Here is an 18,649-nt window from a genome sequence, read left to right on the forward strand (position 1 = left end):
AAAAAATATGCAATCAAGGCTTCCACTCTGTAGATACCCCCCCTTTTTTTTTTTTTTAATTCAGACACCACTGCATCAGCTCTCTACAGGGGTACTTCATAATCTTACAGCAGTATATATCACTGATGCTACAATTACGAGTCTGACAGCATTTCCATTTTGCAAAAAGACCCCTATTTTCAGGGCATTCAGCCACAAGTATTCCCTACTGACGCCTTGATGGGATGATGCAGAGCTGACAAGAGAGAGGGAAGAGGATGACAATTGTACCGAGGCACGGAGTTTAAGGGAGCCCCCAAAACATTTGTAACTTGGGTGAAATGGGATGGGGTGTGGCTCCAGTAAACATGGTGTACCAGAGCCCCAAATTTCTCTCGAGAGGCCTGAACTGATGTTCTTGGCAGGCAGTGTATAAATTTGTTATACTTTCAGTCAATTTTTATGTTCCAAGAATGCAGAAAAAATACACTTTGGGATACTTTTTTTTCTGGCCCTGAACAGCTTTTTAAAAGCTTATGTATTTTGCAGATCTTCAGGTCAGAGTAAGGTACTCTGCTAACACTTCTTAATTGGCTAAAGTGCCTGGGAAATTTTTTTTTTTTTTTTAAAGCAGTCAGTTGGAGCCCATAATTTAAGGATTAAGAAAAGTTAAGACAAAAATCTTTTGAACTCATGATTTTAGTCTGGATTTAAACAAACTTTTAAACCACCGGTGTTCTAGACGTTTGTACTCCCCCAAATATTGAGAAGGAGAAAATGAAACATACTCTAAAAGTTCAACTTTTAATGCCCAAATCAAAATGCAAAAAAATCCCTAATTTCACCAATTATGATTTGGCAGCTTTGGACTGTAGCCTTGGCTCACCCAAGATGTTAGTGAAACACATCTTGTTATAACAGGATTCTTTAAACTGATGGCGTTCTTTTCCACATCCGAGAGGAGATATGTCCCTCTGTCTCACCTCTGCTGCCGTGCTGAAGTAGCTGAGCACACAATTAGATCCAACAGCTCCATGTGGTGGACTGGTACAAGGAGTTAAAAGATATTAGCCAATAATTTCCAATCCATATTTAGACACCAAGATAAAAGTGATCTGATTTTTAGAAGTGCTGAGCACCCTCAAATTCCTGCAAAGCTAATGTGAGCTGTTAGAGCAGTTTAAAAAAAAAAAAAAAAGTCAGGCCGGTCACTGTCAGTGGGAGGGAAGGGAGGAAAGAGACTTATGACATCAAGGTATCCATTTATACCCACTTCACATTCAGAGAGTTAACTTGCAACATTAAAAGCAATTAACAATGAACATTTAGATTCTGCAGAAGCCAATGCCACTTCGCAAGGAAAAATTCCTACTCGCTGCATGACAGTTGATTTGTCAGGCCTGATTTTTCTTTGCCCCTTGTTAGAGAGGCATCATCAACTTAAAAACAACAGGCTGTTCATTGAGCAGCATTGCGTGTGTAGTGTTGTGTGTCACAGTTTCTCAATTTGAAGAGGTCTTTCCCACAGCAACAAAGGAGAGAAAAATATTTATAGAAAATATTAAGAAATAATGGTAAAAACCTCACGGTTCGTAGAACAGCTCCTGTGTAGTATCTAAAACTACTTTTAATTCTTTTTTTGAGCAGATTACATGTGAAGTTGATGGTGTCCCTTTTAAAAGCAAAGTAACTGGCTTTTGAACTAGGGGGAATGCCATGCTCTAAGTGACAATATTTGATCAAAAATAGTAATAATAAAATAATAACCTTAAGTAGAGTTCGGAGTTGCCTCCCAATCCACCTGCCATTGAAGTCAATAGAACTCTTTCCACTGACTCCAGTGGGAAGTAGATTGGGATCAAAACTAATGCTCTTAGGTAATGGTCTACTGGGATTTCAACCCAACTCGTGCAAGTGAATGATATCACATCTTGGATGTCAACATCCTTCAGAGTGAAGAGGAAGTGAGAAATGATCTTGTAAGAGCTGGAGTTTAGAGGCAGAAATGCAAAGAAGAAAACCCCTAATTACTTTCTAGGATGGCGGCTCTTAAGAAAAGAGGCCATGTCTACACTACAGTCACTGCAACTGTGCTGCTGTAGTGTCGTAGCATAGACGTTTCCTACATCAACGGTTTAGTTACTCCGTCTCTAGAGTTACTGCCGATGTAATTACTCCATCTCTCCAAGAGGTGGCACTGTAGCTAGATCAAAGGAAGAATTCTTCTGGTGACGTTGCTGCATCTACACTAGAGGTTAGGTCAACCTAACTACAGTGCTCAGGACACAAAACTTGTCACAGCTCTGAGCGACGTAGCTAGGTTAATCTAATTTTTAAGTGGAGACCAGGCCAGAGTTGAGCAGCTGGAATTGATATTCAAACTACAAACTTCACGGGGGGGATATTAGACTGCAAGAGAGAAAAGTCAACCACACTTTGAGTTCACGATTTACATTAAACCAACAAAAGCAAGATAATATAAAGGGCTGGTCACCTCTTCTAAAGCAGCATACACAAGAGGGATCCAGGAGAAGGACAACTACATGAGGACCCCCTTCTGGAGATCCCCTACATTATCCCATCGGGAAGCAGGACTTTCCTCACCATAGCTGCAGAGGGCAGCCTACTGTCCTGAAGTATCCTGTCTTTGCATTGATGGTACTCATCTGCTCCCTGGCAGCAGTCCTCCCTATGGAGGAGGCTCCACAAAGAATACAGCCACAGTCTGTGTTATTGTGTCCTTGTAAACTCCATGGGGGCTGGCAAGGGGGCACCTGCCTGCATAGTCCTCTCCCCCCCGACCTCCTCAGGCCCCCAGACTTGTGGAGGGACTTCTCTGACCCCTGTGAAAAAGGGAGAACAATGCTGTGAAGATGAGTGTGCACCCCTTCTACAGGAGAGAGAGAAACCACTGCACAAAGGATCTCCCCAGAGTTAAGAAAACAAGCACAACAGAGTGAGTTGGGTGCTGAGGAGAGGTCTCCCAGCAACAGCTGTTTACATAATAAAAATAGATATACTACAAAAAACAAGCAAAATGGGCAAAGAAAAAAAAAAGGTCATCAAACTTCTCCTGACCTCAGTTAGATTCTTTCCACTGACTTTTAAGGGAATTTAGACCAACCTATTAATACTGTATTTCATTCCTTCCATTACAGTAGCGCCTACAGGCCTCACACAGGATCAGGGCCCCATTGTGCTTGACACTGTACAAACTATGGTAAAAGACTGTCCCTGCCCTAAGCGCTTGCCATTTGACGTAAGACATGATACAAAAAAGCAGGACTGACAGACAGACAGATGGAATGGGGGAGGGAGGAGGAGAGTAACATGTGGTTACCCACAATTAACAGGTTGCATTTTTTTAATAAAAATAAATATCAGTAATCCCCACTGGCCACCTGCCTCGCCTTTGTATATTGAATTAAAATAATTTGGGAGGTGAAGGATGATCAACAATGAACTTTCTGTTGAAAATGAACTGAGAATACATTTACCTCTAGGAACAAGAATACCAGATTTCTGCATCAGAACTACCGTTTTGGCATCCCTGCTTCCACCCGAGAAAAACAGCACTACACAATTGAATTCCCCCAGAAAGTAAGAGCTAAAAGGAGGGCAGCTCATCCTTAAATAAGCTGGTCTGGGCCAGCTGAAACCAAGTGACTTCACTGACATTGAATACAGTTTGTCTTTATAGCGATAAGACTGGAATTGTATTCACGTTTAACAACGTCATTAGAATTCACAATGTAATCTGTTTACTAGGGGGGAGAACAAAAAAAAAAAAATGGCTATTAGGAATACCAAGCACAGAAAAAATGAAGCCCCCTTTTAAAATAAAACTGCATTAAGATAAAATGGAGTACCCTTAATGAAGGGAAAATCTCGCTCTGATTTTTAAACTTAGTTTCAAATCACCATTTAAATGATCGTATCTTACATCATGTCCTTTTAGTAGCCAGAAGTTAGACAATACGAATCATTTACATGCAGTTTTGGAAGGCTGTGACAGAAATCAACAAAAGAAGCCTTCACTATGAATTAACTCTCACAAGACTCTTAGAAAGCAACACTAGCATGAGTTAAGGGTAATTAGAAGTTTCACCCATAATTTTGAGCTTCCTGGTACTTTCCTGTGTATGCCTCAAACCTACCATGGACACTTTCCCCCCCCCCAATCTTTACAGAAATATGAGGTCTCAAAATATAACGTGTGAAGAAGACAAGCAATACCACATGAACAAAAGCTTTAAAATGTTGATATCTTAGTTGTATTTTTTAAAAGTACAAGAGAAAAATCACTATATGGTACTATACCTTAATCTCAAATTAAAGTTAGTTTACAGAATATGCATCTAAAATGCATTTATTTAAGAAGATGTGAAATCAATACATTTCTTAAAGGGTTATTGAATATCTATAATTTACATAGTCCCCTTTTTGTACATTTTACCAAATCAAGAAAAAAAATGGTTACAAGATTTAAATATTATCTCAAACGAAACGTGAACGTTTTCATTTTGGGTGAACAAAGTTACCCTTTAATGTAAGGTTTACTATTGTGGTGTGGAAAAAAATGTTAACTATAGAAGTGCAAAACTGCTCCTGCGATATTTGCAAATGATCCAAAAATTCTGAAGACATGTTGCCCAATCAATGACTATAAATTCCTATTACACTTAAGTGCTCTGATAAAGTTTGACTAAGTCAAGGACCCGAGGCCACCCTATATGAAGACTTCATTGTTCCAAAAGATAGCCCCAAACCAACCGTGATAACACCATTTTCCTGCTAAATTCCATGCCATTCAGATAATTCCCCGTGAGTGTACTATAGTAGTTAAATAGGGGGTATACACCTGGGTAACAAATTCAACAACTCTAAAACCTACTTTTTTCTATTGTTTGTTTACAAAGGGAATTGAAGGCTATGCAAAACACAGGGTAAATTTTTTCAACAATCCATCAAACCATTGAAACTCCTTTTCCTGCAAGAAGGAAATACATGCTTGTGGGCAAGTCTGTACATGCCATTTAGCTCAAGATCAGTTGATATCAACCTGTTGAAGAGAAACTCTTCTCTCAAAATTATAACAATTCTTTGCTCTCTAAAACTTTTTATTCTTTTTAAACAAGAGGCCTAACAGTTATCTACATCCACAGTGATTCAGAGGTTAACTTCACTCACTGTATCTCACAAAACTTTAACCCTTTTCTTCCTAAACAAGAACAAATATGACTTGGAACAGCTTAATTCAGGGATTTCTTATTATTCTTTTCCTATTTCTAAAATAATCTACAGAGGAACAAACAAGATGGATTTAAATAATCTGCGGAGGGACTATTAGCTACAATCTTTTAGACTCTGGGGAAAATACCAATACATTAACTATCCACCCTCTACTGAACATACAATAACCAAAGAATTTCCATCTCATTCAGTCATACAGAGCCCAGGAAATGTCATGCACATTTTTCCCTGATTCACCATTGCATCACATGCTTTTCTTAAAGTGCAAAGCAAGTCTCCCCAAGGAAATGTGGAGGCATAAGCAAAGCTATGGAGGAAAGAAGAAAAAAAGGGAAGCTACTGATTTCAATGGGAGCAGCTGGGTGCTCAGCATTCCTTAAAATCATGCCACTTAGACCCCAATCCCACAATGAGTTCCATGCTGGCAGGCCCTTGTGATTACACAAAGCTCCACCGAAATCCATGTGGGTGAAGGCTCTGACCACATGCTGCTCATTGCAGGACTAGAGCTTTATTTAGGCACCTACATAGTGATTTAGGAGCCTAATTTTAGGTGCCCTTTTTTAAAAAAATCTTAACTTTTTTTTAAATGCAGGGAAACATTTTCAAAGAGCTCTGCTGGGGTTGGGAAGGGAAGAGACCGTAACATTGACTATATTCAACAGGTGAATGAAGATGCCCAGAAAGACAAATGACCATCAGTATAAACATTGACGTACAGAAGCTAGACAAAGAGACAACAAAACGCAGTGCCGTGAGGTAGTCTCTGTAGTGACGGTAAGCAAGACAACCGTATTCCTACAGTCTGGGTGGCATCTCAGTGATGCCAACACACAAACAAGGAAATAAACCAAACTAGCCATGTTTGAAAACTTCTAACTATTATTTGTAAAATAGAAACAATTTTCTGGCATCTAGGCATATGTTACAAACAGAATATCAGAGTTGGAAGGGACCTCAGGAGGTCATCTAGTACAACCCCCTGCTCAAAGCAGGGCCAATCCCAAACATTTGCAGTTAAAAAGTAAAAACAATAAAAATACTTGATCAACACATCACAAGGATGGGGCTGAGAGAAACGGAGCACACATGGTTCAGATAATCACCTATTTCCCCAAGAAGTCAAATTTGTTCGTTGAAAAAAAAAAAAAATCAAATTCTCATTTTTGGATGATACTGGATTTTCGTCCCAAAAAGCAAGAGTAGAGCTGGAGGAAACTTAAACACTGCTTTACAGCCCAATGTTGCAGTCACAATCAAAATTCAGCTAGGCAAGAAACTCAGAATCAAGCCCATGGTTATAAAAAAAACCTTATGACATGTTCATGTTTTGGGCAAGTGTAGAGTGGTTACAGTAGTACATACAAGTGCACCACTTACCCAAGCACTAAGCTGATGTCAGAGGGGTTTCTTTCTATAACAAAGCAGCATTAAATACCTTCTGAACTGCAGTACCCAATCAGCTTTTCTCAAAATATTTACTGGGGGAAGGGAGAAATATTTTATCACTTTCTAATACAGAAAAAAAAAATATTAATACCACGTATATTGAAACCAGACCTCAGATAGACAAACGTCTGTTAGCTTGTGGGTTATCAGTCAGAGTAAAGTGATTGCCATTTAAATCTAGCATGATTTTCTAATGGCATGTTTTAAATTGGTAACCATATTTGTTCAGCTTAGTTTCTAAAATAGGTTGCTCTAAGTACTTAACCAAAATGAAATTTACATCTCCTATTGTCAGACAGTTAATGCTACAAGAAATGCACTAATTAATTCAAAAGTATTATCAGGTAAGTCAGCTAACAATGTACCAACTGCAATAATTAATAGGGGAGTTTAAACTCACACACACGCCCTTTTTCTTTTAAGGAGGGCTCAGGTGATGCAAATTTAGTAGGCACAAAGATTACAGAAAAGGAATTATTAAATGGGTTAGCCTGAGGGAGGTGTCAAAGGTCAACCTCTAATCAATCTTCCTATCTTACTCAGGCCTGTTGAGCCATATGGTTTTCCACCTTTTGCAAACAGAAACAGTGAAATTACTTCATTTCTACTTTTAAAATTTAACTTGTATAAGAGGAGACACATACTGTCTCTCCATCATTGAGGCTAAAGTTCACCCTCTTAAAACAAACCTAAATGTTTGGAGAAGACATACCAAAATGGCTTATTTAGAGACATGTAATGGTAGTTTGATAGTGATAAGTTCTCTTAATAAAAGAAAACCATGTTCTGTTATTTCTAATTACTCCACCCCACCCCCATTCCCTTACATCTGTACGTAAATAATTATAGACTTCTTCAATCCTTAACCCATTTATTAAACTGTATGGTTGATCACTATTAATCATACTGGTAACCGCTACTCCTTGCAAAGTCATGCAATCTCAGATTTGCTTGTTCCACTTACTGAACGCTGTATAAAGTAAACTGTTTTCACACCCACATGGACAATCTCTTATTTCTCACTATCCTCCTTCGGTTTTTTTTTGTTTTTTTTTTTTTTTTAAATCATACACTTGTCAAACAGGTTATTCTAGGCATTCTGATTTTACCATCTTCAGACAAATAATCTGTCCAGCTACGGTTGCCCCCATCACCCATGCCCTGTATACTGTGCATAACAGAGTAGCATATGATGCAGCACCATTAAACCTAGACTTTGCATCTTAAGCATTTTGAAAGCTTTTCAGCAAAGAAAATTGGTCACAATTTTAAGCAAGGTCAATGCTTTGTTTAAAGTAAACACAAAAGCAATACCTGCCATTAAAACGTATTTGATTTTTCGATGAGCCCACACCTCTATTTATATGGACCCCCGGAACCACAGTACCTTGGAGTGATCTTTTGTTTTGTTCTTTATTTTCTAAAATAAATCAGGAAGATCTTAGACCTTATCAGGAGAGGTAACTCTGAGAAAGTAATTTATGCCCCTTTTCTAAACACCAGTAGTGTCATCTGGAAAGGTAGAAACCAGTTGGTCACCAACAAGAAGAATTTTTTTTTAAATTATCCTAAACTTTTGTATGCAGAATAGGGTGGCCTGCCATCAGATGTGCGGTAAACAAAGCAGGGAAGTACGTGTTGTGCAAAAGGATAAAGGAGAGAAATTCTGACACAAACCTTATAGACTTGCCCATATGTGCCATTACCAACTACTTCCACCAGCTCAAAAATCCCAGCTGGGTCCTACAAAGAAAAAAAGAAGGGCGGGGGGAGAGAAGGAGGGTTACATTTTTGAAAGCTCTCGCAAATGGCAGAGAGTCTTGTAAAAAGGGGTCTGGAGCTAGAGAGGATGTTGGCTGCGCAGCTGTTGCGCCCTGTTTTTCCATGCACATGCCAATACATGCAAACAAAGGAAAGCAGCCCAGGGCTGAACTCTCCCCCACCACCTCAACCACCCCCAAGTAGCTCCCACTCCGGGGGCGGCGGGGAAGGGAGCAGCCAGACTGGCCAACAAAGTGCCCCTCCTGGGCGGCAGCTGCCCCCAAAGCCGACTGCAAACCCAGCGGCTCCTTCGCACCCACCCAGCCCAGCCCAGCCCGGCCCGGCGCTCTCTGTGCTCGCAGTAACAAAAGCCCTGCCAGGAGCCCGGCGAGGGGAGCGCTGCCCCCTTTGTGCGCGGTGGGGGGCAGCCCCGCGCACTCACCCGCAGGGAGGAAAGGTCGATGTCCACCAGACTTTTTGCAGGAGAATCGTTCGCCATCTTCCCGTCTCTTTTTTTTTTTTTTTTTGGAGGGGGGGGCGCTTAATAATCAAAACGTGTGAATTGCGGGAGCTGCTCTACCTCCTCCTGCCCGCTTCAGCCGGGGCGCACCTCTGCTGCATGGGGCGGCCGGCTGGCCGGAGGCGGCTGTGGGCGCTGGTTTGTTTCGCGGCGAGGAGTGGGGTCGGGGGGGGGGCTTTTCCTCCCCAGCTCTCCCAGCCTCTCTTCGGCGGGTGCTGCGAGTCGGTGTCGGAAGCGGAGTTACACCATGTTGAGGTGGCCGCTGCCAGCCGGGCTCTCCCCTGCACGCCCGGGCACGGGCATTACACACCCAGCGCGAGCCCAACTCCAGCCGCCCCGCTCCGGCGCAGGGGGCTCGCAGCCACCCCGCGCGCGAACAACGAGAGAGCCGCGGGTCCCTCCGTGCTCGCCGCCGCCCTCCTCTCCTTCCTCTCCGGGGGCTGCTGGGCTCCTGCACCCGGGGCACAAGGCACGGGCGGCGGGGGGGGGCTCCCGACCTGCAGCGCTGCTGAGCGGAGTTGAGGGAGTGAGACAAAGATAACCCAGGGAGGAGGAGAAAAGGGATACAAAATAGATTGTGGGCAGAGAGAAAACAGCTCCCCCTTTCCTTCTCCGGCAGGAAAAACCAGCGGAAACACACAACACCCCAAAGCACTTCTGGGAAAAAAAAAAAAATCCTCGCTCCTCTCCCAGCCGCCGTGTGTGTGTCTCCGCGCCAGCTCAATATATTCAACAGGGGTGTGGCAGAGAACAATAGATAACTCACTCCGGCCTCCCTCAGCGCTGCTAAGGTCCCTGCCCTGCCTTAGTGCCCAGGCGATGGCGGGAGGCACACACGTTACACCCACCCCAGTAACAATACACGCTCCATGCGCGTGTTAGGCACAGAGCTAGATATGGGAACAGCCCAGCATAGTCTAGAGCAAATCCCAAAGGCTAGAGAAAGAAGAAGAAAAGCAGAGGAACACACAGTTAAAGGTGAAAGGGCTCACAACATTCTCCAGCACTAAGGGACACCTCAGGAGTAATAAGGGTATTTGCACTTTGAACATGCAAAACACTGTGGAAGTGAGAAGCATTATTATCTGTTATAAATGATACCTTTTCATCAGCCTAACTCAATATGCCTCAGCACAGTGGAAGGAGCAAAGAAATTAACCCCTTGAGTGCCACCAGCAGCTCTGATTCAGGGACCACAAAGGTTGGCTGGGTTGCTCAGACTGTGGAAATGTTTCTTGTATGTGTAGAGTTATGCTACTTTTACTAACTGACAAAAGGGCATCTAGGAAACATGATCTATTAACACCCTTACTTGTACATTTCTAGGTTTTTATTGTTCCCTGTAAAAAAAGGAATTATTCAAAATCATCATTGTTACACCACCTGGTTCCAGTTGACTATCAGTAAAGGGTAGAGTGGTATTGCAATGGATCTGGTAAAAACAAAAAAAGCATTCAATCTGCATTAATCTACCCTGAGACCCTCATGCTATGTAGAGGTGATGCCCTTCCAACCGCTGGCCCACCGCCAAACCATCCTGCATCCCAGTGACTTTAACAGAAGTAGAAGGCAAACAATAGCTTCCAGAATCAGGTCCTCCAAGCCCGTAAAGGTGCTTTTAGTAAATCCATTACTGACACATCCATAACTCTGTCATAGGCCCCATTCCTGCAAAGACATACTGATGGGCATACATTTGTTCACATGTGTTGTCTCATTGACTTCATTTGAACTGCTTACATAAGTCACACACATGCACAAATCTTTGCAGGATTGGGCTCTTAATGAAGTTATTTGCCATATCAAAACAGAAAAGTTAACGTCACTATATACAATAATAAAAAATGCTACCTAGCTACAAGAAGGTTGAGTTACACTTGTTGTCAGCACCTGTCTCTTTTGCCTTTAAAACTTTTATACTGCGTAAACATAGTTTCAAGTATTTGATTTAAGTTTATGGTAAATTTAAGATTTCCTACATGGAAATATTTAAAAAACAAACAAAATGAACCTGCTGAGGAGTAAGAGCTTAAAAATTATCTTCACAGTTTAATATTTCTGTTTTACCTAAAGCATAATGAGAGAAACAGCAAACTTAGGCCTGGATCATACAACTACATCTGCATGGACAGAACCCCAGGTCCTTGCAAAGACCCATTGACTTCAGTGGGACTTCAGTGAAGGGATCGGGCTGCTTGAATACAATTACAGGATCAGGGCCTGACATTTTGCAAAATTTACAAATCTATTTTTTACCTAGACATATTGATAAGAGATTTCTTTATTTGCACCATTGTGAGTGCTTCGTCCTTTTATGCCCCAGTGCTTACACAGATTTACAGGTTCTATAGAGCTGGCACAGATTCTAGTGCTTAAAGTTGAGGGTTTGTCTGCAGCCGAAGTCTTCGTCAGGATAGGACCTGTCCTTAGGGAAAGGGCCTGAGTGTTCTTTTCTGTTTAGAAAGCATCTAACGCATTCTTGGTGCTATTGGAAAATAAAATAAAGTTACTAAGGAGTTTGCACATTAACCCTAAACATACCATTTCACCATGTTAGGCCAGTTAGACTTTGTCATTGTAGTACATGCATGGATTCTTGAAGATTACATTTGATACCGGAGGGGGACGGGGGAGAGAGTTACGTGTTTGACCACTCTGTTCAGTGCTAGGATATTTGTAAAACAAGGCAAAAGTGCAAATAAAGACTCTGTGTCTCCAGAGTACCTGGCATTTTACAAAAGTCAGTGTTTTGTCTGAGTTTTTGTAAACCCCCACAAGTCCCAGAAGACCACACAGAAAGATCCCAGCACGAAGCATCCCTCTCACTCCTACCTACTAGTTTACTAGCCAACCCTTCTTCTCACACAAAGGGGTACTTGAAAGGAGAGGGAGGAGTGCTGCTTGCCTGAGGAAGCAGGGTCTCCCTCTGCTGCCAAACCCCCCACCTGTGCACACCTCTCTGACCCCCACCAAAACTGTGCTGTGTGTTGGCCACAGCAGGTTCTTCATATGGAAAATCTAATCCTGCAGCTGAAAATTAAAGGCCAAATCCTATACTTTTAGAATAAAAAGCATTGGGAAGGGGACTGGCAACTCAGGAAACTCCTCAAGGTTCCTCGGAATGCTTCCCTCAGATATATGGGAATTCCTGGATGAGACAAGAGGCATAGCCTCCAGGCACAGTAGATCCTGGTGGTTTGCAGGGAAAGAAAAGCTTCAGCTCACTGGAGAGTCATCTCTTGGGCAGCGACTGCTAACCTTGATCTTCTAATGACTCATGGAGTCCAAATGTCACAGATAGGAGAGTTTCTGTAGGTGCAGAGGGGAGAGAGGAGAACGTTGCAGATCCAGTGTCCTTTCTATGTCCTCCAGACCTAGGTCCACCAGCTTCTGCTCCCCTCTGACCACATTAGCAGGGGGGAAACATATAGCTCCATGCGTAAATGTCACTGTCAAATTGTTTAGGCCCAATATTTATGGTTTATGAATGAGAGGTCATTGTTGTTGGGTTTTTTAAAAGACAGATATGAATAGAAATATTTTAATGAATTACTCTTTACATTTAATTAAAACCATTTTTTTAAGTCAAAATTTTCCCTGCGGTGATGGAAACCCAAACACAATAGCATTGTGCTGGGGAATTAGAACCAGAGAGTGAAATTGACTATACACAGAATATGAAATTGACCAGGCTGGTTCCAAGGTCCAAGCAGATTTAAATGCAAAAGGTAAGAAAAATCAGAAAAGCATGAAGAGTGCTTTCGATTTTAAAATTCTAACAACTAAGGATGTTATTAGTAAAAAGGTAAGCACCTTTAAAAAAAAATACCCAAGGCCAGAACCTCACTTTACACTTTGTTGGTGATGAAATTTGACCTTAAACATGGTTTGAACAGCCCAGAAAGGATCATCCCAGTGCATGGATGATTCTGCAGTGGTGAAAGCCAGGCAGTGTAGTTGTGGCCCTGTCGGTCCCAGGATATTAGAGAGACAAGGTGGGTGAGGTCATCTCTTTTACAGTGGCTCAAAAGCTTGTCTCTTTCACCAACATAAGTTGGTCCAACAAAAGATACTACCTCATCCACTTTGTCTCTCTAATGGCAAAGTATGACATATATCCTCCTGCTACTGGCATAGCAGAGAAGGGTGATGTAATTGCAGAAAAGGAGGCATAGCTAGGACATATCATTGCTACATCGTGTTGATCCTAGGCTGCATTTTTGGACCCCTGTGTTTATTAAAGGTCAGCATAAATTAGAGAAGTCTAAGAGCTTTTCAAACACACTGAAATGGGAAAGGTGTGAAAACAGTGTAAATGGTGACTTGCCCTCTGAGTGTTTTGGCCATACTCAAAGATTTGGCACAAGACTTTTATAATTACCAGGCTTTTTTGACACTGTGGTATCACTATGTTAGAATATAAAGTAAATGCCACTAATAAGGTTTACAGATAGACTGACCTGCTCTTTTAAATAATAAAGAAACAAATTTCTCAGTCTCTCCCATCCTAAACTGCTTTGGGCCTGATCTCATTCCTAATGAATTAAATGCTATTTCCTTAATTCAGAGCAGGATTGGGCCCTCTCAATGGATCAGATCCTCTGGTCTGGCCAAGCTACTCTCAGCATAAGACCCAGAGGGAGGCAAAGATGACCTTAAGCTACTTATGCTGCCTCTGAATTCTTGAACCGATCTTTGTCCCAGACCCCATGAGCAAGTTACAGCAACCAGAAGGCTAATGTAAGATGGCTGCTCACAACCAGATGCCGAAGGCTTAAGTTGCTAAAAAAGTTCACACAAATATCCCCGCTCTCCTCCCAACCCTTTTGAAATGCTGCCTGCCCCTTCTCTGTCCTCCTGGCTGACCAAAATGCCAGACTCCTGCCTACAAGTAGCAGGTGTTGATTGCACCAATTCTAAGCTAATGGTGAGGAAAATCTCAGTGTAGACAAGGGCCTTGTGTACACTACACAGTTTTGTTGACAAAAGTCAGGTTTCATGGACAAAACAGTGGAGGTGTGCACACTACAATGCTCCTTTTGCCAACAAAACGCTCCTCCTTTGCTGACAAAATAAAACCACGTTGACAAGAGGCGTAGAGCTTTTTGCTGCAAAGTTATATCAACAGTGTCAGTGTAGACACTATGCTTGGTTATGTTACTGTTGTGACATTGCACTCCATATGTTTTACAGAAATGTGCTTATGAGTGTGAATCTGATGTAACTGGAATATGCTTTACACAAAAGGTTTCTAGTAAGGTATCATTACAAAGCTTATAATTTACCATGTGTGTTTGTCCTATTTATTTGCATGTATTATTTCTATGTCTGGAGTTAGGAGAATAAGACATAAACTTGTATTACTGATGTAAACATATTAAGTGGAAACCATTAAGGGTGCTCCAGAAACAATCAGTTGTAAATGGCCCTAAGTTACTTGAAAGCCTTGCTGTGTATGTATGGGCCAGCCCATGGGGAATGGAGACTAGAGGTCTTACAGTGACATGTGACCATGTCACCTGTTAATGTAATCATCTTAAATCTGGTACTTTTCCATTTAGAAGGAGGGGTGAGGACCCAGACAGACAAAAGATTCCTGCCTTGTGCCAAAGCTAGAAAAGAGAGTGGAGCAGGAAAAAGGGGCTGCCAGTCATGAGAAAACCCCTGCTTACCACCTGAGATGTCTTCTGGAATTAACAAGGACAGTACCAGGGGAAAAGATTGGGCCCAGATTAGGAAGGAGTCTAGTCTGTGAAAGAAGCTTATTGGAACATCTCTGAGGGTGAGATATTACTTGTAATCAGTTTCTTAATGTATTAGGCTTAGACTTGTGTGTTTTTGCTTTATTTTGCTTGGTGACATAATTTATTCTGTCTGTTATTACTTGAAACCACTTAACTCCTACTTTTTATACTTAATAAAATCACTTTTGTTTATTAATAAACCCAGAGTAAGTTATTTATACCTGGGGGACCAAACAGCTGTGCATATCTCTCTAGCAGTGTTATAGAGGGCAGACAATTTACGAATTTACCTTGTATAAGCTTTATACAGAGTAAAATGGATTTATTTGGGATTCAGGCCCCCAGAAAGGCTGAACACTAGGCACTGGGAAAGTCCCTGTTAACTGAGAAGCCTTTGGGCTGAGTGAAACTCAGTTTCAGTGAACTGCAGAGAGGTGTGGCCAACCTCTGGGGCTGTGCTGAAGCTGACTGAAGTGTCTAACTCAGCAAGACAGGAGTGGAGGGGCGCCTGTTTTGGCAGGAGGGTTGTTCTCAGTGATATCCCAGCTCATCGAGTGACAGTCTCGAGGGGAGTCTCTGTGATCAAATCTGTCACAACTGTAAGTGGCCTCCAGGAAGTGTCCCACAATGCCCATCCTGACCACTCTGGTCAGCAGTTCGAACTCCACTGCCCTGCACCCAGGTACACAGGCATCCACCACTTCCCCTTTAAAGGCCCAGGAATTTTTGAAATTCCACTTATTGTTTGCTCGGTGTGGACAGCTCACATCACATCTTCCCAGCTGACCATGGCGGCTCCACACAGCAAACGCTGTCCCGCTTGGAGAACACCAGAGTTGTTGGATCTGCTTGCACAGTGGGGAGAGGAGGCTGGGCAGTCCCAGCTCCACTCCAGCTGTAGGAACTTCGATACCTATGGTCAGATTTCTTATAGCTTGTTGGATAAGGGCTATGAACGGAATAGGCAGCTGTGCCATGCGAAGATAAATGAGCTGAGGCAGGTGTACCAGAAGGGAGGCAAACCATTGCTCTTATGCTGCACTGAAGACCTGCTGCTTCTATAAGGACCCAGATGCCACCCTTGGCCGCAACCCTACCTCCACCGTCAAGAGCCCCATGGATACTTTGGTGGGGCTGAACCTAGACCCGAGGACAAAGTCTTGGACGAGATGGTTGAGTTGGAAGACGATGTGGAGAACACGGCAAGGTCGTCCAGTGGCACAGCAAGTCAGGAATTCTTCTCCACTCTGGAGGAGTCTAGCCAGTCGCAGCAGTCCTTCACCAGTGCTCATGATGCAGGAGAGGAGGGCCCTGATAAGTGATCTTTTTGAGTTGATGCTGCTCAGTTATATGACATAGAGCTGTCCCTTTGCTCTGTACATTCTTGACATGAGTAAAGGGATAGAAATATACAAGACTAGCTGTGTTTGAGTGAGTTCCACATTCCCCTTTGTAGCTTAGCAGTGTGGTGGAACAGGGTGTTAATGCACACTGAGATTTCACGTGAATCCTCCCAAGAGATCTCTAGGAAACTTTCCTGGAGGTACTTGCCAGTCCTCTACTGAAGGTTCCTTGGCAGAGCTGTTTTGTTCCTTCCCCCATTATAGGAAACTTTCCCATGCCATTTGGCAATCACTTGTGCAGGGACCAAAGCGGCACACAGGTGAGCAGCATAGGGCCAGGTCTGAAGCTGCATGCATGCAGTAGATGCACCCTTGTTTCCTTGCTTACCCTCAGGAGTGAGATATCGGCTTCAATGAACCCCTCTTTGGAAAATTTGGCAAAATGTATAATATTGTCCCAAGTTGCCTGCACTGATCCCTTTAAAAAAACATCTAGACCCTTTGCCCCATCATAAATGCCCAACCCCCACACGGCTCAAACTCACCATGTTTAGAGTGGTTGCCGAGATGTGTGTTTGCCAAGGGACAGTGAGAAAGTGGTTGCTATGTTAAATGAGGTACATTTTACAGTAATGATTCAATGCTGTGAATGAATAACAATCATGCTTCTGTGTATTGTTTCTTGTGCTTCTGCTGATGTGGCCTTCAGAGGAACCACCTACACACAGGCAGAGTGCCTCTGCCAGATAAGGAAGCAACCAAAAGTGTAGCAAGGAGGTCATTTTCCAAGAGGTGCTGCAATTCTCAGAGGCTGAAAAAAGAAAACACAGGGAGTGGAGAGATACCCTGAAGGAAAAATTTAAAATAGAAAAGCAGGACAGAAAGGTAAATGAGTAGTGCCTTGTAAAGGGCCAGGAGCAGATGATTAAAGTGATGGAGGAGAATCCCTAATCATGCTCCAGGCAGAACACATGCATGCTTGCCCCCACCTCATCCCACCCCACCCCACCCCACTCCACTCCCTGCAGCTAAAACAGAACTGTTTTCCATGCCTGCCCCAAACTCCTCCCACACATTCCCTGCAACTTCCCAGAATCATCTCGGTACACCATTCACTCCACCCCTTCAGACAGCTTGCAAAATCATAGCTGGACTTATACATAGTGATGAGAGCCTACACTATCCTGCACTCTTATCTCCCTTCCCACCAAGCCTTTTTTTGTTTGTTGTTAATTGGTATTTAATAAAAACAAACGCGCTGAAAGATAACCAATCTTTATTTGTCTTCTACACATGGCAGTTGCTGCTGGCAGTAATACATAGTGGCAGTTTGATCATTTGCTGATAACAAATCCTGATCAGGTATCATAAAAATTTTCATGCAAGGTGGCAAGTTAACAAAGCATGGCAGATTGCTGTATAGAAAGACGCACATTACTGGTGCTCATTATCAAAATGTTGTCTCAAAGCTTCCCTGATTCGAATAGCCCGCCATTGTGCCCCTCTAATAGCCCTGGTATCTGGCTGTTCAAAATCAACCGCCAGGCTGCACTCCACCCCGGGGAAACTTTTAATCCTTAGCCTGACAAATATTATGGAGTGGACAGCAGGCTGCTTTGACCACAGGAATATTTCCCTCATTTAGGTCTAACCTGCCATAAAGGCCTCACCAGCACACTTTTAATCTGCCAAAGTCACATTCCACAGTCATTCTGCACCTGCTCAGCCTGTTGTTGAAGCAGCTCCTTGTTGCTGTGTAAGACCTCATGAGCCATGAGAGTAAGGGGTACGCTGGGTCTCCCAGGATCACGCTGGGTATTTCAGCATCCCACACTGAAATCTTCTGGTCTGATAAGAAAGTCCCTGCTTGCAGCTTTCTGTACAGGCCAGTTTTCCTGAAGAAGCGTGCATCATGCACCTTCCTGGACCACTCCATGTTGATGTTAGTGAAACACCCATGGTGATCCACAAGTGCTGGCAATACCATAGAGAAGTACCCCATTCTATCGATGTACTCCATTGCAAGATGGTGTGGGGCCAACACTGGAATATGTGTGCCATCTATTGACCCGCTGCAGTTAGGGAATTCCATTGCCACAAAACCATCCACTATTACACACACATTGCCAAGAGTCACAGTCTTTCATAGCAGGATGTGATTAATGGCCTTGCACATTTGCGTTAACACAGCCCAAACAATCGACTTTCTGACTCCAAACTGATTCACGACCAACCAATAGCAGTCTGGAGTCACCAGTTTCCCCACAGCGATCACCACATGCTTCTCCGCTGAGAAGGTTGCTCTCATTTTGGTGTCCTTGTGCCGCAATCCTGGGGCAAGCTCTGCACACAATTTCTGCATCCAAAAGTTCTGCAGCCACTGCTCATCATCCCAGACCTGCATAATGATGCAATCCCACCACTCAGTGTTTGTTCCCAAACCGAAAAGTGGCAGTCCATCATGTGTAGCTGCTCCGTGAATGCCAAAAATAATCTGGCGTTGTTCCTTTTCACCACACACCGCAGGTCAGGCAACTCTGATTCCTGTTCAGACTGGGAGCTTATGATATGCTGCATGACCATCCGTGATGTGTTCATAA

At 43.0% G+C, this 18,649-nt stretch overlaps 1 protein-coding gene across 1 annotated transcript in view; it reads right to left on the reverse strand.

Moving 5' to 3' along the window:
• MAP4K4 (mitogen-activated protein kinase kinase kinase kinase 4) overlaps positions 1–9,538 on the reverse strand; it is a 233,415-nt gene extending 223,877 nt beyond the window's left edge. Inside the window, 2 exon segments of the mRNA XM_077807105.1 lie at positions 8,359–8,424; positions 8,885–9,538. Coding sequence (XP_077663231.1) covers positions 8,359–8,424; positions 8,885–8,941 — 123 coding nt within the window. The 5' untranslated portion in view covers positions 8,942–9,538.
• Positions 9,539–18,649: the final 9,111 nt, after the last annotated feature.

Source organism: Eretmochelys imbricata, chromosome 1 (assembly GCF_965152235.1).
Source record: "Eretmochelys imbricata isolate rEreImb1 chromosome 1, rEreImb1.hap1, whole genome shotgun sequence".
NCBI classification, from domain to species: Eukaryota; Metazoa; Chordata; order Testudines; family Cheloniidae; genus Eretmochelys; species Eretmochelys imbricata.